General features: G+C 53.0%; 2 protein-coding genes across 6 annotated transcripts in view; one reads left to right on the top strand and one right to left on the bottom strand.

Moving 5' to 3' along the window:
* Nucleotides 1-13,739, bottom strand: part of PTPRU (protein tyrosine phosphatase receptor type U) — an 80,694-nt gene extending 66,955 nt beyond the window's left edge. For all 4 annotated transcript variants that reach the window (XM_069479680.1, XM_069479682.1, XM_069479679.1 and 1 more), the window contains exon 1: nucleotides 13,626-13,739. In XM_069479680.1, coding sequence (XP_069335781.1) covers nucleotides 13,626-13,698 — 73 coding nt within the window. In that variant the 5' untranslated portion in view covers nucleotides 13,699-13,739. The remainder of the gene's footprint in view (nucleotides 1-13,625) is intronic.
* A 5,638-nt stretch (nucleotides 13,740-19,377) lies between these two features.
* The window catches only part of MECR (mitochondrial trans-2-enoyl-CoA reductase), a 31,103-nt gene continuing 25,812 nt past the window's right edge, over nucleotides 19,378-24,668 (top strand). Inside the window, exon 1 of one of the 2 annotated variants that reach the window (XM_069477566.1) lies at nucleotides 19,378-19,569. In XM_069477566.1, coding sequence (XP_069333667.1) covers nucleotides 19,394-19,569 — 176 coding nt within the window. In that variant the 5' untranslated portion in view covers nucleotides 19,378-19,393. Of the gene's footprint in view, nucleotides 19,570-19,911; nucleotides 19,953-24,668 lie in introns of those variants that run through there. The other variant, XM_069477567.1, reaches the window with a different exon arrangement.

The raw sequence follows: 24,668 nt of genomic DNA, 5'->3' as shown, positions 1-24,668 counted from the left end.
TTAGCCAAGGCCTCCCTGAGGCAGAGGGATTGCCAGAAGGGAAGCTTAGGATCTAGAGCCCTGACTAGGGCTCAGGCCCTTCCTGCTCCTTCACAAGTAACAATGCAGCTGCCCCCGATGTCTCACCCATGGCCCTGGGGTGAGCCTGGGAGTGCCAGTGCATGGCTTCCTCATGTCCATCCTGAGCAGGCCACATGACCTGCCAGGACTCCCAGATCAACTGACCTAGTCAGAGTGACACCCAGACCATCTGACCTCAGCCAGAGTAGCCCCCAAACTGACTGACTCAAGTTGCTGAACCCCAAACAGACTGACCTCAGCCAGACTGGCTCCCAGCTGACTGTCCCTGGCCAGAGTGGCCCCAACCTCACATAGATAAGCCCTAGATCATCTGACTTCAGCCAGAATGACCACCATATTGATTGAGTGAGCCCAAATGGCTGACCCTGGCCAGAGTGACCCCTGACCCATGCCAAATGCCCTACAACTGACCCCAGCCAGGGTGACCTCTTGGGCTGACTGACCCCATCCAGAGTGACTCCTTAACCAGAATGACTCCCTCTCCCTGATCCGTGTCCATCTCCAGACCTATGTCTCTAGGCCAGGCCCAGTTCTAGCTACGGCCCTTAGTGGGTAACATGTCTGGGGCCAGGCTCCCCAAGGAGAGCCCAAGTCACCCGGGATGGGAACAGCCAGCTCTCCCCGGTGCTAGGAAAAGCCTCCATCACCTCCAGCCTGGGCAGCTCAGGAGCCAGGAGCCCCAGAGCCGAGGCCCATTTTCCACTAAGAAACCCAACTCCTGGGGAGGCTACTAGCCCAGTGGAAAAAAGACTAAGTCAGAGTTCAGAACCGTAGCAGGGAATCCGTCTGGACTCATCCACACAGATGTGGGCACAGACATGTACACACACATATCAACACCACCACGAGGGGCGCCAGCTACCACCATGACCACCTGTGCTGGTGAATCCTCATAGCAATTCAGAAAACAGGTACTATAGCCGGGCATGGTGGCGCATGCCTGTAGTCCCAGCTACTCGGGAGGCTGAGGCAGTAGGATTGCTTGAGCCCAGGAGTTTGAGGTTGCTGTGAGCTAGGCTGATGCCACGGCACTCACTCTAGCCTGGGTAACACAGTGAGACTCTGTCTCAAAAAAAAAGAAAAAAGAAAACAGGTACTATTATTATCCCTATTTTACAGATAGAAACAGGCTCAGAGAGATACAGTTGCTTGCCCAAGGCCACACAGCTACAACTTACAAAAGCTCAGACTTAAATCACTTATCTTTATTCCAGGAGACTTGGCACAAACAAAATAAGGTCCTGATATTCTGTTGACCACATGCGTTAATTCAGCTTCATTCACAGGACATTTGCTCCCGGACAGTACAAAGCAGGTCTCAGGCTGGCATTATTAGAGGCCCGAGGATGATTAAGATCCCACCCTGCTCCCAGGGACCTCCAGGTCTGAGTGAGAGTGAGGGGAAGAGACAGAGTAGAGAAGGGTCAAGGCCACCAGAAGGGGTCCAGGGGAGTGGGTAGAAGGAGGGCAGAGGCTTCCTGGAGGAGGCTGCATCTGAGCAGAGCCTGGAAGGACAGGTGTCACTCTGGCCAGGAGAGATGGGTGGCAGGGCACTCGAGGCAAAGGGCCCAGCAGAGCAAAGGGAGGCAGTGAGTAAACACAGTTTGTCAGAGCACAGAGAGGAGCCGGATTGGCCGAAGCCCTGGCAAATGGGCCTGGAGGGAGGGAGCGAGGGAGGTTGAGGCGAGATCATGGAGGGCCTTAAATGCCCGAGTGAGGAATTCAGCCTTATTTTGAACTGGGGAGCCACAGTAGGTGCTTGAGCAGGAAAGTGCCTGGATTCAGATGAGGTAAGTGACTCAACCTGTAAGCCATGGGTAGGGCAGGTGGCCTCTCCAGAGAGCACAAGATCAGGAGGGAGCTTGAGACCCAGCCACCACGGGATCCAGAGTCTAGTGTCAGGAACTGGTGAGGAAAGGGGCCTCGAGTCCCCATCCTGGATGCAAACAGCACACACTACAGTAACACTCAGATGCACCACACACACACACACACACACACCCCTCCACGCTCAAATGTTCACACACACACACACTTCTCATACTTCCTTTCCTGCCCCACCCCCACTTAGTCCAAGCCTTGGGGACACAATCTCAGGCTGGGAACAGGGAGAAGACCAGGCCTCTCCTGGGGCACCCCATCTCTGGGGAGGCCTCCCTGAGAGGGTGGGCTGAATCCAGCCAGGACCCCCACGAGCTCCCCCAGCCTCAGCTCAAACTGGCCCAGCTACATTCCTCAGCTAATCTCCCCAATCTGGCAGGCGGTTGCCTGAGCAACCGTCAGCCACAATTTGGGAAGGCAGGGGGATGGTTTAGCCACCACATCCAGTTGGGCTGAAGATGGGGTGATGTAAGGGGCAGAGCTGGAGGAGTAGGGGGAGTCTCCCTGGTGCACGGGTCTCCACGCCTCCACGTGCATGTTTCCACGGGCAGCTGTGCGTGTGTGGGCGCACGCACGTGTGTGTACATGGCTGTGACAGTGACAGGTACCTGGTACGGTGTTTCGAGTACTCAGCTGGGAGGCAGGGGACCTGCATCATATTCCTACTGAGGCCCCAAGTCCCTCTGTGCCTTGCCCTCTCCCAACCCCTGCTTCCTCACCTATGAATGAGAATGGGGATCTCTGAGTTTGCTCCCACCTCTGCAATTCTGATTGCAGACTGCAGCGTGCATCACACGCAGACGCACAACACATGCGCAGAGCCCCACACTCAAATGTTCACACAACTACTCCCTTTCCCCGGCCTAGTCCAAGCCTTGGGGACATAATCTCCCTTGGGCACCCATCTCTGGGGTGGCCTCCCAGAGAGGGTGGGTTTAATCAAGCCAGGACCCCTACAGGCGCCCCCAGTCCCTAGCGTGAGTGTGCACAGAAGCAAGAATAATCTGAGGAAAGAGAGAGACTCCGTGGGGGAGAGGAATGTGAGAGGGAGCATGCGTGCCTGAAAGCGGGGGTCTCCCAGGAAGGCGCTGTGAAGTTGTAGGTGTGCTACACTTACAAGCAAAGGCACAAGGCCATATTCAACGGTGAGCATGTGTCTAAGGAGGAGGTGGGTGTGTGTGGTGGGGCAGAGGGGAGTTGCGCATATGTGTGTGCGAGAGCCCCACAAGCATTGTGCACCAGACTTTCCTTACACCACACTGTGCCCACTGTGGCTGCAGCTGCCACCAGTGTTTTCTGAGGACCCCGGGTAAATAGAGCCTGTTTCAATGACAGATTTTTGTGCTCTTTGGTTTGTCAATAGAATATCCGGTTCCCAAGGATGATTCAGGAGAAACAAAACTTCTCCCAACAGATCGCAAATTTAGGGGCTGGGATCTCACCCAACCCCAGGTACAGCCCTAACCGTGGCCTGGGGAACCCAAATACAACCCAAACAACAACACTGGTCTATTTCATCTTCCAAAGCTGTACCCCTATTCTAGGTAGCCCAACCCAACCCTGGAACCAACACTGGCCTCAGCCCTGGAAATTCCTGCCTAACCCAGCCCTACCCCCAGCGCTCCATCCCAAATACAGCTCCATCGTAGGACTAACTCCCACCTCCTCCCTGCCTGAGGTCAGGAACTGCCTCTCATGCCTTTCAACCCCACCTGTAAGCTCTGTGCCCGACCAATAGTGGCCAGACAATTGACCCCATGATCTCAGCTAGTCTGACTCCAACCAACTCCACCCAGTTCCAGGACTGTGACTCCAGCCCAGGGGCCTGGCCCAGCCCACCTTGCTGCTCTTCTTGCCTGGTCAACACATCCTAGGCCAGGATTTCCAGAGCTGCCCATAGAGCCCTGAAGAACTCATGAGCAATTAATTATGGTCAGGGCTGGCAGCAATATGCCCATCTTCTAATCACCCAGGGGTCAGCATGGCTGCAACACAGGAGATCACCCAGGGCTGGGCCACAGGAAGAGAAAGCTGAGCAGGCGCCACCCACAAAAGCCAACACAGAGCCCAGCAATGTCAACATCCTGCCATCTCCACTGAGGATAGAAGGAAGCCAAATGCAGAAGGGGATCTTACCCCAGACCCGCTCCCCATCTCCCTGATCAACATGCACTGCAAATCCCAGTGTTAGCAGTGGGGCTGCCATATTGGCAGTATAAGGGGAAGGCACAGACCAGGGCTGGATGCCAGATAGGCAAAGGGCTGAGTGGAGGGCTGTGCTGTGCAGAGATACAGTGGGCAGAGTTCACCACTCCCCTGCAGTACAGATGCCCTGTGTGATAGGAGCACACAGTGCAGAGCAGAGGGGCATGAGGCTGTGCACAAACCCATGCATTGCAGAGATCTGTACTTCATAAAGGCACATGGAGAGAGAAGGCTGTGTAGTGCTGCAGTGTAGCATGTTGACAGTGTGGGGCAGCAGCTTTCCTCTGTACAGAGACAGAATGCAGTTATACAATGCAGAGGGGCAGAGCACATAGTATGCACAGACCCCTATAGACATTGGGTACTGCATGGCAGAACTGGTCAGGGCCGTGATGCAGCGTGAGATGCCACAGCCATCACGGGCATACCCCAGAGCAGCACGCGGCACAGCACACCACTGCAGTGCACCCAGTGATACACTGGGCTGGCGCTCATACAACAGGTGTATGAAGGAATGCTAAGGTGGTTAGGTTCAAGCCTTACTAGTTCTTCTTCTTCTCCAGACACTAGCACAGGGCCTTGCACATAGTAGGAGCTCCATGCATTCCCATGGGAAGGGTGTGTCCAGTGTAGGCACCCAGAACAGTACAGAGAGACAGGGAAGAGAAGAATGCAGTGCAGCACAGGAGAAACTGGTGGGTACAGCAACCCAGTCCAGCATACAAGCTCAATACAGTCCCAAGGAGCAGAGTCGGTGCAGACTCGAAGGCAAGAGTAGGAAGGGGCACAAAAATGGAGTGTAGTGATGATGTCATGTGGAACAGTACATACTATGCAAGGGCCTTGAGTCCTAAAATCCAGCAGCGTGCACACAACCCGACAGCAAACAAGTGCACTGCAGGGTAGAGGCTTTTGGCAGTAACCCTGGACAGTGCACAAATCCAATGCCAGGTACTGTGCAGTGGTGATGCTCACAAAAACCCAAACCAGTCCCTATGCCCAACAAAGTGGTCCCAAGCTGCACTGTAGGTATAGACTCCCTGAGCCGTGTGCAATGTGGGGCAGAGGTGCATTGCAGGGAGGGCACTTGATGCAAAGATGTTGCTCACCTGGGGCTGCCAACAGACACCTGGGAGAAAACACCAGCCAAAAGACACCTCGCTGGTAATATGGCGAAAGGCCGAGGTAGCACAGGGGCAGCGTTACAGCAGCAGTGGTGCAGTGTAAGGGCTGGGCCAGAAGGCATGTGCCCAGTGCAGAGCAGCGAAGCAGTGGGACAGAAGTGCCACGGGAAGCAAAGGTGCACTGTGTTAGTACAACGCAACAGCAGAATGCAGAGAGGGCAGTGCCCAGAAACTCAGGAAAGTTCGTATGCTGGATGCAGTACAGATGCCCATGCAATAATGCAGTGCATTACAGAGCTGGCACGTGATACAAAGATGCAATGTTGTGGTCGCATGCCATCTGTAGGCACAGTGCAGTGCTGCAACACGAGGAGCTATGCCCAAATCCCAGGAAAGTCCGAAGCCCAGCGCAACGCAGACTGCCCAGTGACGTGCTGGAGCGTAGAACATAAATGCTCTATGATGCAAACACGCAATGCGGCCGTAGAAAGCCATGTGTTGGTCTCAAGCAGTGGTACAGTGTGAGGGGCTCTGTCTAGAAACCCAGAAGACTCCACTTTCCCAGTGCAACACTGACGTCCATTAGAGTAACACAGTGTAAAAGAGAGCTGTGAAGATACACGGAGCAGGACAGCTGCAGGTTGGTGGCACAGTCCAGTAGCACAATGCAAAGGCAGAGTGTGCAGAAACTCAGGAGAGCCCACACACCCAGTGCCATACAGAATGCCAGTGCAGTGAAGGGCTGAGATGCAGTGCAGCAGCACAAGCTTGCTGCATCCAGGACCCCAGGTAACCCACATCCAGAGCAGTCCAGAGCCGTGATGCAGTGTGCTTATGTAGCGCAAGGCAACCACACGGCACACTGCAAAAGTGTTGTGGGGAGGGCTGTGATGCCTCTCTGTGATGCAACAGAGGGGAGGGGAACCCAGACCCCTGGAGAACCCTATCCCTACAGCTCTGCCAGGCTGGGCTGGCTCAGCCCACGGGCTGAGGTCTGAGGCCTCATCTGCCTTGTCCCCTATCCTCCAACATCTTCCACTAGAGTGGCTCTCCAAGGGCACAGGATAAAGCCACTGCCACCCACAGGACAGCCAGTCTAGAGAGAGCTGAGCACATTGTCCAGGTATTTATATCTGAGCAGGGCCCCGCCGTGCTGGCAGCCAAACAATGAATTCAGAGTCTGCTGATAAAGCTTTTGGACAATTAAAGTGTATCCCCTGGCCCCCAGCCCAGGGCAGGGCAGTGTGGGGCAGGACAGAAGAGGGACAGAGAGGCAAACCTATTGGATTAGGCCCTGGCACAGGGTGGGCAGGAAATGGGAGGAACAGGAGGGAGGCAGTGACAGTTAAGCCAGACTCAGCCACCCTGGCCAGTCACTCCCCTGCCCCGCATTCCCACTACCATTACTCCTCCCAGGCCTGGACTTCATCAGAAGCCAAGAACAAACTTTTCTGAGCACACACGATGCCTGCACACATGCACACTGCACTCAACACCTACAGTGCTTACTATGTGCAGGGCCTGTTCTAAACTAGATATGCACAAACACAAAATACATCCTCACAACAACGCAAGCGGTGTGTCCTTTATCATCCCCATCTCACAGACACTAACGACTCGGAGAGGTCAGTAACTGGCCCAAGTGCCACGTGGCTAGGAGTGGTGGAACCAGGATTAGAACCACCCTGATAGTCTGGGCCCTGAGCCCACGCTCTTAACCACCTCGTGCTAGGCACAAACACATATTGACACACATGCACAACCACAAGGATCCACACACACACACACACGTAAAAACACACACACACACATTCTGAGCATGCATTTCCCACTCGCTCAGCTGAGACCCACCTGTCCTGACTGGATAGGTTTCTGATACCGCTCAGCTGTCACCTCTCATCCCTAGCTGTCCCACATCCCCCTGTTCGCTCCATCCCCCACCTGTCCCCCAACCCTCAGTTCTTCCTCCAGCACCACTTGTCCCCTCACTGCCAGCTGTCCTCTTCTCCAGATTTACCTTCGCCACCAGGTTTCACCCATCCCTCAGCTGTCACCCTAGCTGCAGCTGTGATCTTGCCCATCAAACATACCCCCCCACCCCTTCCCAATACCCCCATCCCAATCCTTCCCCAAAGCTTCTGCCCTCAAACTCCCAACCTTAGCCCTTCTAAGCCCCCTTTCCCCTTGTCCCTTCTGAGTCACCACTTGATCCTGGGGTCTGCACCTTGAGAATCTGCCAGGACCTAATGAGTCATCCAGTAGCAGCATCTTCTGAGTTGTCCACCTCAGGGGTCCTCCCACAGCCATTCTGCAGGCGATGGCAGCCCCCACCCAGAGCCAGACAAGGAGGCATACCGACCCAACCACGACTGCCCTTGGAGCCCAGCTCCTGCCTCTACCCGCTCCAAGCCTTCCCTATGCACCCAGAGGTTCACACTGATGCAAACACTTAGTGGCCACCTGCCATGCATGGGCCCTGAGGATCAGAGATGACAAAGACACAGTCCACTCCTCGGAGGGCTCCTGGCCTAGTGGAGACAGGGGATGGAAAACAACAGCAGCCCACTGTCACATGTGCATTATGGGAGAAACCTGACCAACTGCGCCAGAGGCAATGGAGCTGGACTCTGAAGGCTGAGCAAGGTGAGAAAGGGAGGGGCGTTCCCAGCACAAGGCACAGCATGCACAAAGGTAGAGAGGTGTGAAGGGACATGGCAGGCTCTGGGATAGGCCATAAGCCTGGCGATCTTGGATCAGACGGTGGACAGGCAGGAGCTGGGTGGGGGAGGAGAAGCGTACAGTGAAGCTGCCTTGGAAAGAAAGGGCTGGTCATGCAGGGCCTCGGCTGCCATGTCAGGCTTTAGGTTTTGTCTCCTGGGTGCTGGGGAGCCTTCAGCTTGGGGCAAGGGAGTGGCAGCACCCTACATATGCTTAGAAAGGTCATTCAGGTCACATTGGAAAGCAAAAGGTTGATGGCAGGATGGAGACCGAGGAGGAGGGATTGCAATAGTTCAGGCAGGAAATAATGAGTCTGCAGAGAAGGGGACATGGACTCAACAAAATCTTTCTCCACAGCCACTGAGTGATGATCTGTCCATACATTTTCACTCCCCGAGGTGCCCAGGCCTCACTAAGCTGCCGCATGCCTCACACCTCTGGACCAGCACGGCCGTAGAACCTTCCGAGAGGATGGAAATGTTCTCCTCCTGCACTGACCAGTACGACAGCCACTAGCAACATGTGACTCTTGAGGACTTGTGCAACTGAGGGATGGAATTTTTATTTTCATCAATGTTAACTAATTTAAATTTAATAGCACATGTGACTAAATGGCCAATGTACTGGGGAATGCAGGTAGAGAATATTGCTATCACTGTAGAAAATTCTGGTGGATAACAAAGCTCTAGACTGACTAACCATGGAGAAACAAAACCAGTGGGGCCTCCTTCCCAGGCTCCTGGCTTTGGGAAGGGGGTCCCGGAGGCTGAGTTGGGGATAGCCACCAGCACACTCCCACCCAGCACATCCACACCCCATTCCTGGATACATGGATGTCCCCACAGGACATCAGGGCACTTCAACGCCAAAACACGCAAACAGACACATGAGACCTCACACCCAGACTCACAAATACCTGGATACTTGACCACGTGGACACCCTGTTGCTGGACATATAGATACCCCCACACTCAGATATCCGGACACCCAGGCACCTGGACACAACACAGAGACACTCTGCACTTATACAGCCATTAACCTGAAGACTCCTAGATGCCTGGATACGCCCACCTCCATACCCAGAGACACTGAGACATCCTCTGCACACCCTGAGCCTCCCACAGCCTGGGACTGGGATACCCACACCTAGATACTGTGACACCACCCATCGAAACAGCTCTGCACCCAACTCCAAGAATTCGACACTTGCATATCCAGACACCCTAGCGTCAGGCTCCCCAGGGATCAAAGCACCTGGTCCTGGTCACCTCCTTACTCCAAACTCAGATCCTGCCACACCAGGGTGACCAGACATGGCTAGACACCCTGACAGGCCACATATGTGCCCTGCGCCCCCAGCTACAATCTCTCTCTCTCTCTCTCTCTGTCTCTCACATACACACACCCAACTCTGGCTGCCCAGAAGCCAGGGTCCCACTCACCCACACTTCTGCCAGCCTCCCCCCACCCCACCCACAAGGGCCACCAGGGAAGCAGGTCCCCTCCCTCTTCCCCAGCACACAGCAGCCAAGACAGAGGCTGTGATCCCACCTGCCCACCCCAGGATCTGGGGCTGAGGATGGAGTGAGGATCTTCCAGAAGGCTTCCTTCCCCCTCCTAACGCAGCGCCCTCCCTCTGCCCTCCCTCCTCCCCAGACGCTCAGACAGACCGTTGAGACTCAATGCCTCACCAACTGTCACAAAGGCCTGAGACCCAGGGCTGGACAGGCCCTGCCAGCTGCTGGGGGTGAGGCTGGGGCCTAGGGGCGGGGCCAGCAGGCAGGAGACCTGCTCCCTTCAGTCTCTGCCAGGGACTTAACCGCCCCAACTCAAAGCTCCCAGATGACCCTCTCTACATGGCCTTTTCACAACACAACACCATTCCCCAGCAGAATTTTCCAGATTCCTGGAGGGAAACCCTATTTCTTTAATCTCTACCTTCAGTGGAGTCAGTGCGCCCCCATCTGGCGTCTCCAGCTCTGAACTTGATCCCCTCGACTTCATTCATTCTTTCACGTCACATACATTTATTCAGACCTGGTGGGTGAGGCCTTGTGCCTGGCACTTAGATTCAGAGGTGAGCTAAATACCCAGTCCCTGTCCTCACAGGGCTCAAGGTCTGGTAAGGGAGACGGGACCAATAAACTGTGATTACAATAATTACAATGCTAAGTAAAAATCCAATCAATCCCCACTCCTGCTTCCTGGGCTAGGATTCGGCATAACCAAGGAAGGCTTCAGGGAGGGGGTGATGTCTAAGTTGAGAGCTGAACAAGTTGCCGGAGTTCACCTGCCAAAAGGTGGAGTTAAGAGAGTTCTAGGGAGAAAGCACAGCTTGTGCAAAGGCCCGGAGAGGGGCAGGTGAGCCATGGACACTTAGGAGGCTACTGGTAAGAAGGTCAGGCTGGCCAGATCACAGGATGCAAAGGGCAGGTGACACAGAACAAGATGGGGCTGGACAGGCAGCAGGGGCTGGAGCAAGCAACAGGGCCAGGGGGCAAGGACATAACCCTGAAAGCAAGGGGTAGCCTTCAGAGGGTTTTAAACCCACGTTTAAAACATGAGTCTTAGGAAGATCCCTGCACTGCGGAGGGAAGAGGCTGAAGCCTTCCTGCAGGTGAAAGACGGCTCAGAGGGAGAGAAGCGGACAGATGAGAGAACCTCTGAGGCAGCACACAGACAGAGCACAACAGGATGCAGGAGGAGGGAAAGAGGCAGAGGGAGGAAGGGGGCACAAAGCACCCCCTCCAACTCTGGCTACCCCTGCCCTGCATGGAAAGGCCAGCCCGCAAGCCCAGCCTAGCTGATGAAAGCACCGAAGCGTGGTGGCATGCCTCCAGCAAGCAGGGTGCCCCGAGCTCAGCACTCTCACCCCGGCTACTAGCTGCTTCCTGCCGAATCCCCTCCTCCAGCCCCAGCAAGGAGGGAAGGGGCGGGATGCCCAGACAAGCCTTTATTGCCCAACCTGAAACTACTGGGCAGCCTCTCCCTCATTCCAGCTGTCCACAACTCCAGCCACCGAAAGGACGCAACGAGCAAGAACACAGCAGAATAAACTACCGCCAGGTTTGCTCCGCTGAGAAACATCACATACCCACCCTACCCGGGAAACTTGGGAGCCACTCAGGAAGCTGGGCTGACTGTACCCAGACTGGGGGCCGGGGGATATCACATCCTTTATTAAGGGTTTCTGAATTAAGCTCTAATAGTAACAGCTACTAAGGGGCCAGGAAATTTAGAAGTGAAGTGACTTGCCCAAGGTCAACTGAACAGCAAGTGGCAGAGGCAGAATTTGAACCCAGATTACTCTGGGTTCAAATCACAGCCTCTGGGGCTTTGTAACAACCCTCAACCCCATCTTTTGTTCCCTGGCACTCATAGATAGAGCCTAACTTTACAAGGGACTACCAAGTACCATGCACTATTATTATCATGCCAGGGGGCAGATGAGGAAACTGAGGCATCAAGAAGGGGAGTAACTTGCTATAGGTCTCACTCCCAAACCTCAGTTCCTGACAATCCCCACTACTAGCAAGAATTGGGGCACCTGAGAGGTAGAGGTGGGGGTGGGGAGCATACAATACCCTCCACCCAGTTTGATCTCAGGGTGGGGAAGAGAGGCATAGTTGCTCCAGGACATGAGGAAGGAGTTGGGGGTGGACGGGGCGGGAGGTCGCCTTGGGCATCCTCTCCGGCACCGCACCGAGAGGTCAAAGCTAAAGCTGTGCCCAATGGCTCCGGACCAGCAGGGCGAGGCCCAAGTGCGAACCAGGGCCTGGGAGAACTCGGGATCCATGGGAGCTCCAGCATGATACGCCCCAGCGGGCGGCGGGGCCACGAACTCGACCCGGGGAGGTCCGTTGTCTGAGGCTGGTGGCCAGCCGGGAGGAGGCGGTTCCGGCACGTGTCTCGGCTCTGACCCCGCCTGGCCAGGGGCGTCTCCCCGTTACTCGGCGCCTGGGGTACCCGGCTGGAGCCGCCCAGCGGGTCGCGGAGGTGGGGGCTGTTGGGGTTGTCCCCAGGAGGGGAGGGTACCTTCTCAACTCCGCGGGAAGGGACCGCGGTATGGGATCCCAGGTCCCAGGGTGGGGTGTGGGACACGCACACACAAACACACACCCAACACACCGTCCATAGCACGCACTCGGACGCACACACGGACACACAAGCTCCGTATACACACATTCAGATACGCGAACACGGCACACAGCGAAAGACACCAGACTCCGAAACACACCCAGAGAGCGCGATCACACAGAGGACAAGAGCGCAAGACACACCGACACGCGTACACACACGGCGGGCCAGGCCGGCCAGGAGGCCGCACAAAGTTGCGGACCCGACCAAGGGAGTGTCCCAGGAGACCCCGGCGTCCGCGGCGCGTCCTGAGCTCACGGGAGGGGGCGCCGTCCCGCAGCGGCCAGCCAGGCCCCGCCGGCGCCCCGACGCCGCAGCCCCCCACCCCGGAACACAGCCCCCGCCCGGCCGCCCTCCGAACCGCCGCGCGCGGCCAAGGCAGGGGCGCCCGCCCGCCCGCCGCCCCCCGCGAGCCCCTGCCGGCCCGGGCGCCCCGCAGCCCCGGCGCCGCCTCGGATCTGCCGCCCGCCAGCGCCGCGCGTAACTTGCGAAACAACAAACAGCCCGACAGGCCGAGTCGGCGGCCGCGGGCCCCGCTCCTCCCTCCCGAGCCTCGGGCCCTGCCCGACCCGGGAGCCCAGGGGCGCCGCCGCGACAACTTGTTCCGGCCCAGCGCGCCACACACGCGCACACGCACGCACACACACACGTCCTGCCACCGCCCCCTCGGGCGGCCCCGGCCCCGGGCACACACTCGACCGCGGCCCAGGCGCGCACCACACTCGCAACATTCCTGGACGCGCAGCCAGCACACACGGACACACTCACACACACTCACATCCGCTCCAGACTCGCTCCCACACACGCATTCCCGGCACACTTGGCATTCACACGGACCCACGCAGCCCCGGCGGCGCACACCGCAAACCCCAGACACTCCCACACGTACACAGCGCGGGACACACACGTTCCGGACCCATTCCCACGCCTTCACACGCGATCTCACAAGCACACACCACACACGCTTCCTCGGATCCACACTCAGGCGGGATCCACGGAGCACCCCCGACCACATGCGTAACACAAACACACAACCCATTCTCAGACACACAAACAGGATTCCTGGCCAAGGCATACAAAATGCAAACAAATGCAACACATTAGCAGATACAACTCCGGCCACACAACCAAACTCAGATGCACACACTACACACATATCACCTACTTGGCCGCACAAACACTGCACACTGGCAGACACACAAGAGACAACGCACACCCGATGCCTCGATGCACACACATTCACCCCAACACACTCGCACAGGCACAACACAGCTCCTTTTCTTGCACACGGAACTCACGGACACACAACATTCGCAGTCATACAACACCCAGGGCACACAACCGCACATCCTACACTCAGATACACACAGGGAGCACGTTCACAACGCCCGGCCACCCTACACTCACACTTTCTTCCGAGCTACGCCACGGGCCCCGGGGCTCGGCGGGGCAAGCTTGGTCCGACCGCCGTGCGCTTACCTGCCGGAGTCTCGGTCTCCGGAGCGCAGAGCTGGAAGGTGAGCGCCAGGACGAGCGCCTGGGCGCGGGCCATGGCGGGAGCGCCGCCGCCTGTCCCGGGGCCCGGCGCGGGGGGCGCCGCCGCCGGAGCCCGAGCCGAGCCCGAGGCGAGCCGGAGCCGGAGCGGAGCAGCGCGGCGCGGAGCGGGACTGGCGCCGAGTCCAGAGCGGGAGCCGGAGCGAGCGGGGGCTGACGTCAGGCCCGGCCGCGCGTTCGGCGGTCTCGCGGCGCTCCCTGCTGGCGGTGGCGGGTGCTGCTGCGGGTCCGGCCGCCCGCCGACCCGGCGCGCCCCACCCCCACTCCCGCATCCCCGCCAGAGGCCCCGACGCCTCTACACTGACTGGGCACCAACATTCCAGGCGAGCACACTCATTGCCCATGCCTAGGTCCCGCACAGCCCTCTCAGGGACAGTGACCCAGGGAGACACTGTCCCATCTGATGCTTGAATCCCTTCTACCTTGGCCCCTCCAAATGTGCGTTCATACATACCTCCAAGGACAGGGCACTCTTCACGTACCAAAAGCAGTTGTTGGGGCTTTGGAAACGCTGGCATTTAGAAAGTTCTTCATTTTCATTACGTGAAGTCTGTCTCCCTCGCTAGCACTCACTGGTCCTACTCTACCCTCTGGGCACACTGGTTAGGTATATTTGGGCCTTCTACCCAATACAAGCCCTTGCACAATGATCTGCAAACTAGTTGTCCATTACTATGTAAGACCAGGCACCTTCTATGTGTTTTACCCACATGGAATCATTTAATCTTCATCATAACCTTATTGGGTATGTACTACTATATTCCCATAACACAGCTGAGAAAATTGAGGCACAGAGTGAGAGAGTGACTTTTCCAAGGTTATATGTTTTTATGCAGCAGCACCAAGATTTGAATAAAGGTTGTCTGGCTTGAATTGAATAGGGGCTGAGACCTGGAAACCCATTCATTCAACAAATACTTATTAGATACTGATTCAATTATTCAACAATTACTAGGTTGGGCAAGGTGGCTCACACCTATAATCCCAGTAGTTTGAGAGGCCCAAGCGGGACAATCACTTGAGGCCAGGAGTTTGAGGCCAGCCTGGTCAACATCAGCCAGATCTCATCTCTACAAAAATAAGAAAAATTAGCCAGATGTCCTAGCTACTTGGGAGGCTGAGGCAAGAGGATGGCTTGAGCCAGGAGGTGGAAGCTGGAGTGAGCTATGATTGCACCACTGCACTCCAGCCTGAGCAACAGAGCAAGACTCTGTCTAAAAAAAAAAAAAAAAAAAAAAATTACTATAGGCCAGGTAGAGATACAAAACAGAAAAAAAATCAGACTCAGTGGCTCATGCCTGTAATCCTAGTACTTTGGGAAGCCAAGGCAGGAAGATTGCTTAAGGCCAGAGTTCAGAACAACCTGAGCAAGAATAAGACCCCATCTCTACCTAAAAAATAGAAAAATTAGCTGGACTTGGTGGCACAGGCCTGTAGTCCCAGCCACTCGAGAGGCTGAGGCAGGAGAATCACTTGAGTCCAGGAGTGTGAGGTTGCTGTGAGCCACACTGATGCCACGGCACTCTAGCCAGGGCAACAGAGCAAGACTCAAAAAATAAAATCCGTACCCTCACGGAGCTTACATTCCAGTGGGAAGACAAAAACAATAAATAACAACAACAACGAAAAGCGAATCCTCTGGTTTATATCCCTTATCACTGTCTCATACGCCAGAGAATTTAGGGGGAAAAACGGTGACGGGGACAGGGAGCGTTGCTGTTTTAAACAGAGGACCTGCTATATGACATATTCATTATTTGTCCCCACCTCTAGAAACGAGCTCCCTTAGGGACTTTAGGGAAGGACTTCATCTAGTATCCCAGTGCCTGGTATCTGGCATGCAGTTGGTACTCAAAAAATATTGAATGAATGAATAAATATAGACATTGCCCTTGCCTTCATGAAGCTTACTACCTAGCAGGTGACATGTCCATAAACATATAATCATAATCTTCAACAAGTGCACTCTGAAGGACATGGGTAGTATGCTATGATAGAGAATGTGGGGGAGGGTTATCTACTTTAGATAAGGTGGTCCAAGAGGGCTTCACTGAGGACGTGACAGGTGACATTAGAGCTGAGACCTGAAGTATGAGAAGGAGCCAGCCTCATGCAAATCGGTGGGGAGGGACATTGCAGGGAGAAAGGACAGCCAGTACAAAGGCAGGTGCTGGTGGCTTTGAGGAGCCACAAGGAGGCCAGGGCCGCTGAATGGGGTGAGCTGGGGGGAGAGGGGAGCCAGGTGCAGCTGGAGAGATAGGCAGGGCCTGCAGGTCACACAAGAAACTAGGGGCAAGGAAGGGGCTTTGGGTTACATCCTAAGAGCAACGGAAGCCATTGGAGCATAAGGCAGAAGAGTAATAAGTTCTAATCTCTGATTAGTTCGAAGTTCCCCAAGCAGCTGAGTGGAGAACAGACTGCAGAGGCAGGGAACCCCACAGGCTGATGTCAGACAGAGCCTGGGAGTTCAAGGTGTATCTAGGCCCTGCCTCCATTCCCAGCTGGCCTCACACTGAGGTTGGCACACCCAGCAGCTGCCTGGGGCTGAGGAGGCAGAGCTGAGGGTTCCTTGGCTCCTGGGCTCCTCTCTTGTGAGCGTTGATGAGCTCCAGGCTGAGGTGGGGAAGGGGCCAAAGGGCACAGAGCAGGCAAGGACCAGAGGCAGAGAATTAAACAGAGAGGCAATCACAGGAGGAGAGAGACAGAAGCAAGAAAAGAGTGATGAGGAAGACACCAATGGAAACAGATGCTGGAGCAGACATGAGCCAGAGAGGCCCACCCAGATAAAAGGAGGTTCAAGGAGAGAAAACCGGCGAACAGAAAAAACAACCAAGGCTGCTGTTTGCAAAGGACTCTTGAGGCAGCCTCATGACAGGAGTTTACTTCTAGTCCCATTTTATGGATGGGGGAACTGAGGCTCAGAGAACATAAGGCAGTTGCTCAAGGTCACACAAGTAGTAAATAGTGGACCCAGGACTTGAACTCAGGTCTGACTGATTCCACATCCCTTTACTCTTTGTGCAGGGAAAGATGGCAGGGACTGCGATGGACGGAGAAAGCGAGTGCAAGCAACAGGTGAACAGGTGAAAAGAGAACGTTCTGCTTTACTTCAAAAAGACCACAAACTTCTATAATCCTTAAGAAGGAAAGTCCTGGCCTGGAGTGACCAGCCCAAATCTAGGGAAAAGGAGATGACACCACAGACAGTGCCAGGCCATGAAGAAATTCAATTCCCTGCAGCTCATGGAATATTTACGACACCTCCCCTGTTCCAGGCCTCATATTGAGTGCTGGTGTCATGGAGATGAACCAAACATGGCCCCACTCTTGCCTGGAGGGGGAAGTGGGCACATAAATAACTAAGAGACCATGTGCTAAAGGCCATAACACCAGTCCAGAAAAAAACACAAAGGCAGCAGCAGTTGATTCAACCTAGGGGGCTGGGAAACAGCATCAAAGAAATGATATCTGAACCTGGAGTTTCCCAGGTGAGGTAAGGCAGGGAAGAGTATTTTATGCAGAAGGAACAGCCTGAATAAAGGCACGAGACAAAGAAGTGCTGGGAAAGGTGGGTATCAGGTGTGGTTGGATCATAGTCTATGCACAGTCCAACAGTAGAAGATAAAGCTGGAAAGACAGGGTGGGAGTCAGAGTGCAAAGGGTCTTCAATGCAAGACCAGAACAATTGGACTTGAACCCCTCAATCGGTGGCTCTCAAACTATGCCCCTAGGGGAACCCAGATGGCCTGGACTCTAAGTGAGGGCCACTGAAATGCACAGGGGAGCAAAGTCCAGCCCCAAGGAGGAAGACTTGCTGGATGATTCTTTAGGCTTCCTGGCTGGGCTGCCCAAGAATTCAGAAGAGCCAATTTGGTGGAGAAGATACTGTCAGCAGCTCAATGTTACCTAGCGAACCTTACAACTTTTGGGGGCTATTTTGTACCTCTCAGCACAAGTAGGCCTGTGTGTCATTGTGAAAATAGGTGAGCAAAACTGGTTATTGTGTGTGCTTGCATGTGTATGCTTGCACATAACTGTGGGACCATGTCCTTCCCCCACCATGGGACACTAACTTTCTCTAATAATAAAAACAAGTACAAATTTTTATTGAGCACATACTGACCCAGACCCTAGTCTATTTTGCGTGTGATGTTTCTCATTCAATCTCCACAATAACCCCGTGATAATATTTCTCAAATGCTTCCATGTGCCAAGAATTATACTAAATGCTTCAAGTGAATAATATTTTGCTTGACCCTCACAACAACCTAGATACAGATAACTATTATTCCCTCAATTTTAAGCATAAGGAAATGGAGACACAGAGAGGGCAAGTGACTTGTCCAAAATCAAATGACTGGAAAATGGCAGAGCCAGAACTCAAAGCCAGGTGTGCTGGAGTCCAGCTCCCACGCCCTTAATGACGGTACTTTGCTGTGCTCTCTTCCTGAGAGGAAGAGCTCTGACATGACAAGCATTGGGTCAGTAAAGTCCGGACAAAGGAACTCTTCCTTATCCTTCAAAGCCCTGGCTCAGTGTCTTTCAAAGCTTGTTGCGTGGGCCACCTGCATCAGAATGTTCTTGGGAGCTTGTAAGGATGTAGATTCCTGGAACCCCCACCCCACAAGATTCTAATTCAGTAGGTCTGAGATGGGACCTTGGATTATTTTTATGCACACAGAAGACTTTGAGTCACAGGGCTGGCTCCTACAGCACCTCCTCCAAAATTCCCGGCCCTCACCCCCACCCCCACCCCCACGCCAGAGCACCTCTCTTCTTCAGACTACAGCAGTTCACTCTGGCATGTGCTAACGTTCAACTGGGGTTTTAGTTATTTTCATATCTTCCCTATACCAAAAATAAGATCTAGCTTCTTTACAGGGCTACATCTTTTTACAAAGCCTTTCCAGTGTCCCACTTAATCCCTTTCTACACCGTGAGCATTCTGAGAGTGTCCCCTTCTCCTTGTGATTCCTGCCTCATATCTGAACACACTTAGCATTTTTTACAATGTATTCTCCCGTCCACGATAACATTCTTCTATTGCTTCATCCAATCCTCACAACAATCTGGAAGGAGGTATATTATCCCCATTGTGCCCATAAGAAAACAAACTCGGAGTTTCACTTGCTCAAGGTGGCCCAGCTAAGAAGTGGCAGGGCTAGGATTTGAACCTAAGTCTTCTAACGATATGTCCAGTACTCCTGCCTCCATATCACCGTATGTCTGCTTTACCCAGTGTAGGGAAGTAGGCTTTCCCTCCCTATGCTGTTATAGGGTAGTGGGGATTAAATGAGATAATGCCTTAAAGGGCCTGGCTCAGGCAGCATTCAATAAAGGGTGGAAGAAGGGGAAACCCAGGCCAGGGGAGAGTAAATGACATTCCCCAAATCAAACAGCGAACTACAAGCTGTACACACAGCTTTAGGCCAGACCCATACTCTCCTTGCTGGGAGAGCTGCTTTGGCGGCCTCGCAAGCTCCGCACCTCCCTCAAGTCCCTCCGCTGCCCAACCCCAGCCCCCAACGCTGTCTCCCCAGGCGCCACCGCGTGGGCAGCAAAGGAAAGAAACGGCCCTTTAAAAGGAGCGTGGGGCGTGGTCACGCGGCGGGGCGGGGCGGGGCGGGGCACAGGCGCGCGGGCGCGGGAAGATGACGTGGCCGGGGCGTCTGGCTCTGTTGACTGCAGGGAGCATGTGGGTCTCCGGCTCAATGTCGGGGGCGCGAACGCCGGCCAGGCTGCTGCGGGGTGTGCTCTCCGCTTCGGGCCGCCATGGGCCTGCTGCCTCCTCCTACTCCGCATCCGCCGAGCCCTCCCGGGTCCGGGCGCTCGTCTATGGGCACCACGGAGATCCTGCCAAGGTCGTCGAGTAAGAGCGCGGAAACCGGGAAAGGGGACTAGGGTTCCTGAAGGGGTTTAAGTCCGGCTGTGGACTGGGAAGGGAGGGACAGGATCCGAGAAAGGGGACAAAGGATAGCAAGACCAAAACTGAAGCCCAGGGCGCTTTTGGTAGTTCAGAAAGTCAGTGCTTCGAGGTAGCTGGAGACCCGAGGGACAATTACAGGGATAATAATAATGGCAGATAGCCATTGATTGAGTATGGCGTGTTAGGCAATCCCTTTTTTAAATGGGTGCTCTCATTTAATTGTCACAACAATGTTGTGAGGTAGTTACTTGATTTATCTCCATTTTGCAGATGAGAAAACTGAGGCATAAAAGAGGTAAAATCACACACCTAAGGTCACACAGCCAGTAAGTGACACAGTTGGATTTGAATGCACATCTGACTGACTGACCTGCCTAAGTTATTTCCCTCTATTATTTTTCAGAGGGAATTTTCAAAATACTTTTACATCCATTTGGATCTTCACTTCTCAGTAAAGTAGGTCATTGATCATTGTTTCCACTTTACAGAAGGCAAGGTACTTTACTTGTCCAAAGTGATTTGGCTAATAAGTGATTGGAACAGAGACTGGAATCTGTGGCTTCTGACTCCTGTTTCATGTGAATTCCCCTCCACTGCACAGTGTATGCACGATGGCCTAGTTTTTTAAAAAGCTGTTTTAGGAGTCCACTTGCTCAAGACTTCTTGAGTGTGGCTCTGGGTCAAAAAAAAAAAAAAAAGCTGTTTTGGAGCCATACAGACCTAAGTATCTGTGTTAGGTCAAATACAGGCTTAGCCTCTTAGTAGCTGTTTCATCTTGGGCAAGTCACTCAACCTCTCTGAGTCCTCATTACTTTTATGATTATGCCTTCCTCCTAAAATTCTACTGGATCTTAATTCATGAATTTTGCATGTGCCTGATTAAAAAAAAAAAAAAAAAAAAAGGACAGCTTCTCTTGTCTCCTTGTGTGGAATCCTAGTAATTTCCCTGAAGTTCAAAAGATGATACTTCTGCAAAGCATTCTGTTCAACCTTGGCTTCACAGCTTAGTCACCTGTAATGCTTTTAGAAACTATAGTAGGCTGGGCGTGGTGGCTCACGCCTGTAATCCTAGCACTCTGGGAGGCCAAAGCGGGTGGATGGTTTGAGCTCAGGAGTTCGAGACCAGCCTGAGCAAGAGCGAGACTCCGTCTCTACTAAAAATGGAAAGAAATTATATGAACAGCTAAAAATATATATAGGAAAAATGAGCCGGGCATGGTGGCACATGCTTGTAGTCCCAGCTACTTGGGAGGCTGAGGCAGGAGGATCGCTTGAGCCCAGGAGTTTGAGGTTGCTGTGAGCTAGGCTGACACCACGGCACTCTAGTCCAGCAACAGAGTGAGACGCTGTCTCAAAAAAAAAAAAAAAAAAGAAAGAAACTATAGCATATATTCCCAGGCCCCATCCCTGAGGTACTTAGTAGGTCGGGGATGACCTGGAGCATCGATTTTTTAAAGCTCTCCAGGTGACCCTGCTGCCCAGGCCAAGGTTGAGAACCATTTCCCTGTGGATACAGATTATCAGGCAGGTAGTAATTCTCCCTTTGCTCCAGAAGGGCGACTTTTCCCTTCTGACCCAGATTCAGGAACTCCTTGTTCGCATATGGACTGAGGCCAGAGACAGGGATTCTCTTTGTAGTCATGTCTTAGGAGGTTTAAGGTAACCACACTGTCACGGAAGGAATCAGATGTCCTTTAAACGTCGCAGTGACTGGCTGTCTGGGTCAGGTTACACCAGGTAAGGTCATGGACCTACCCAGTGTCTGAACAGAGCATTCCCCAAACTGGTATGGTTTGTGATGCTTGCATTGTGGGCCAGAGCTCTGGAAGCAGGAGGGAGGGAAAGAGGAACAATCTGCTCAAGTCTGAGAGGTTGCAGAACGCTTCAAAATGAGGTCCCCCAGGATCTACTGTTTTCATGTCAGCATTCTAAACGTCCCTGTTTTCATTCCTGTTAACCCCAGACATTCCAGCTGTTCTCTACTAAGCCATGTCCCCCATCCCTCAGTTTCTTTCCCTTCCTTCCAAAATGGGATCCTCCAAATTAGTATGTGGGCCTTTTTCATTTAAAGGATTGAACTGCTGATCTAAATGTAGTAAGACTGAAGAATTGCAAACATTCTAGAAATTTCAGAATTCACAATTCTGTCCCTTATGCAGAGTTCTGGATTCTCCATCAGATAATTCCCAAAACCCTGATGTCCTTCTCTTTCGTTTTTTTTCCCTGAAAGTCTCTTTAGATCTTTGCCATTCTCTGGGTCTTATGGTGAAAATAGCTCTCATATGTTATATACTTGCTGTATAGCAAGCACTGGGCTAAGTTCTCCACATATATTATGGAATTTAAAAATCACAATAATCCAGTTTGGTCATTGTTATTCCCATATTACAAGTAAGGAAACTGAGGCTCAAGAAGATTGAAAGGGGCCAGGCGTGGTGGCTCACACCTGTAATCCTAGCACTCTGGGAGGCCAAGGCGAGACGATTGCTTGAGCTTAGGAGTTCAGACCAGCCTGGGCAAGAGTGATACCCCGTCTCTACTAAAAATAGAAAGAAATTAGCCAAACAACTAAAAGTAGAAAAAATTAGCCGGGCATGGTGGCGTGTGCCTGTAGTCCCAGCTACTCGGAAGGCAGAGGCAGGAGGATTGCTTGAGCCCAGGGGTTTGAGGTTGCTAGGCTGACGCCACAGCACTCTAGCCCAGGCAAGAGAGTGAGACTCTGTCTCAAAAAAGAAGATTGAAAGGCATTTGTCCAAGATCATACAATTTGGATGCCCCTTCTTTATTAAAAGTTCTTGATACAGGGCTGTGATTGGTAGCTCACAGCTGTAATCCCAGCACTTTGAGAGGCCGAGGTGGGAGGATCACTTGAGGCCAGGAGTTCGAGACCAGCCTAGATAACATAGGAAGACCTTGTCTCTATGAAAAAATTAAAAATTCCAGGCATAGTGGTGCATGCCTCTGGTCCTAGCTACTTGGGAGGCTCATTGCTTGAGCCCAGGAGTTGGAGGCTGCAGTGAGCCATGATCGTGCCAATGCACTCCAGCCTGGACAACATAGCAAGACCCTGTCTCAAAAATATAAATAAATATAAAAGTCTCTGATATAGACATAGCCCTGCAGAAACAATAACAATCATCTCAAATGTTTTTTGAGAATAAAATGGAGTCGAAAATTGGGAATAAGGTCAGAAGAGAAGGTAAAATGTTAGGTCATTCAGGCGACCCCAAGTTTTTACTCTGCAGGAAGGGCGGCACCCGCCTGGGGAAGATAGAAGAAATACTCCCCTGTGTCTCTTCTCCTTTTCAGGATCCTGAAGTTTTAATAAAACAGCATCCTGATCATCGTGACTTTCTCACCTGCCTGCTGCTAGCACAGAATGCAGCTAAGCTGGAAAACCCATAGACACATACTCATTCTGCCTTAAGCCAGATGAAATTTGGGGGAGCAGGTGGTGGGGACCCAGGCTGTGCAGGTAGTAGGGCACTGTTTATCTCAGGGGATTTCTTTTTACAGTTGACATTAGTATTTAAAACCACTCTGTGCAGGTGACTAGGTTTCTAAACCAGAATTATAGTACTTTGGAAAAAAAATAGTATTTTGGTATGGCACTCTGCTGAGAGCTGTTTGTTGTGGTCATGTATGAAAGGATTGGGAACAGAACTCATTGATTTAGTAAGTTAGCCAGGCTTTATTCTTTTAGGGCTTACTAAAGTGCAAGCACTGAGGATGCAGAGATGAATGAACTGTGATCATTGCCCTCAGGGAACTCATAGTCTAGTCCAGGAGATGGGCCACCACAGTCCAGGGGGTGAGTGCTATGATGGGATATATTCAGAATGCTATGGGCACCAGAAGAGGGGTACCGAACCCCCTTGGGCTGCTCATAAAATGCTTTCTCTGAAGATAGGAGGACTAAGTTGAGTCCCCCAGGAGATTGGTGAGCAGTATATGAGAAGAGAAAAGGTAGAAATGTTCCAAGCAGAAGGACCTGCATGTGGAGAGACCCAGAAAGAAAAGAAAACATGGTGTGTCTGATCAGCTACTGTGTGCTCAGTATGTAGTCTTGTGAGAGAGGTATCTGCTGAAGCCAGCTCAGAGGGAATTATTCTGAGGTCGCAGATTTCGAACCCAAGCAGATTCCACAACCTGTAACACTAGTACATTACCTTCCATCTGGACTTCACAGTAGCCTGTGGAGTTTAAGGACAAGCCCTCCTACCCGGGTTTCTTCCTTCTTGCCTCTGAAGGTGAAATTTGACAGGCACGCCTCCAAGGAATTGCACAATAGACTGGGGTTTTCTCTGTGCCCAAAGCGTGTGGGAGAGGGCTGCCACTCGGTGCCACTCCAAGTTATCGTTATTGTCTTGCCCTCTCCTAGCAGCTCCTGCAGCTCTCTGGTGTGGTTCCTGGCCTTTCCCACCGGGTGAGGGGGAAGGGTCCTCATTTTAGAGAAGGAAAAGCAGAGATGACACGATGTTAGATGGTGCCTCGGATGTTTCATTGGAGACCACCCTCAAAGAGCACTGGCCTGGGTTCCAGTCCCACCTCTGCCACTGATTATGCTGGTGAGGAAATCACTGCAGTCTACGTTCTCTTCAGTTACTCCTCGAGGAAATAAAGGGGGTGACCAAGGTCAGCAGTGGTAGACTTGGGCATGCATGCCAACCCCCTGTTCCGTGCCACTGACAGACCTTCACAGTTCCCTTTTCTGTACACCTGAGAACCTTCCCACCTCTTTACCCCGTTCTCCCAAACAGCACTGCTCCTGCCAGGACAAGATGAGGCCTCAGCATCCTTCTCCACATAAGACTGCAGCCATGGAAACTGTTATTAGACATGAATCCTCTTTGCTTCAAAAACTGTCCAGCTCCAACAAATCTATGAAAGTGAAACAGGCATCAGACTGCCTGCTTGCCAATGGTTGCTCCAGCAACCTGCAGGGAGCAATGGTGTGGTGCAAAATCTAGTTCCTGGACACAAGATTTCACCAAGGATTCACTTAGCCCTTCCTTGGTTACATAACCATCAGCGCCCCGGCC

Source organism: Eulemur rufifrons, chromosome 8, assembly GCF_041146395.1.
Source record: "Eulemur rufifrons isolate Redbay chromosome 8, OSU_ERuf_1, whole genome shotgun sequence".
NCBI classification, from domain to species: domain Eukaryota; kingdom Metazoa; phylum Chordata; class Mammalia; order Primates; family Lemuridae; genus Eulemur; species Eulemur rufifrons.
Note: the sequence above shows the minus strand (reverse complement) of the source record. Positions and strands in the feature narration are given on the sequence as shown.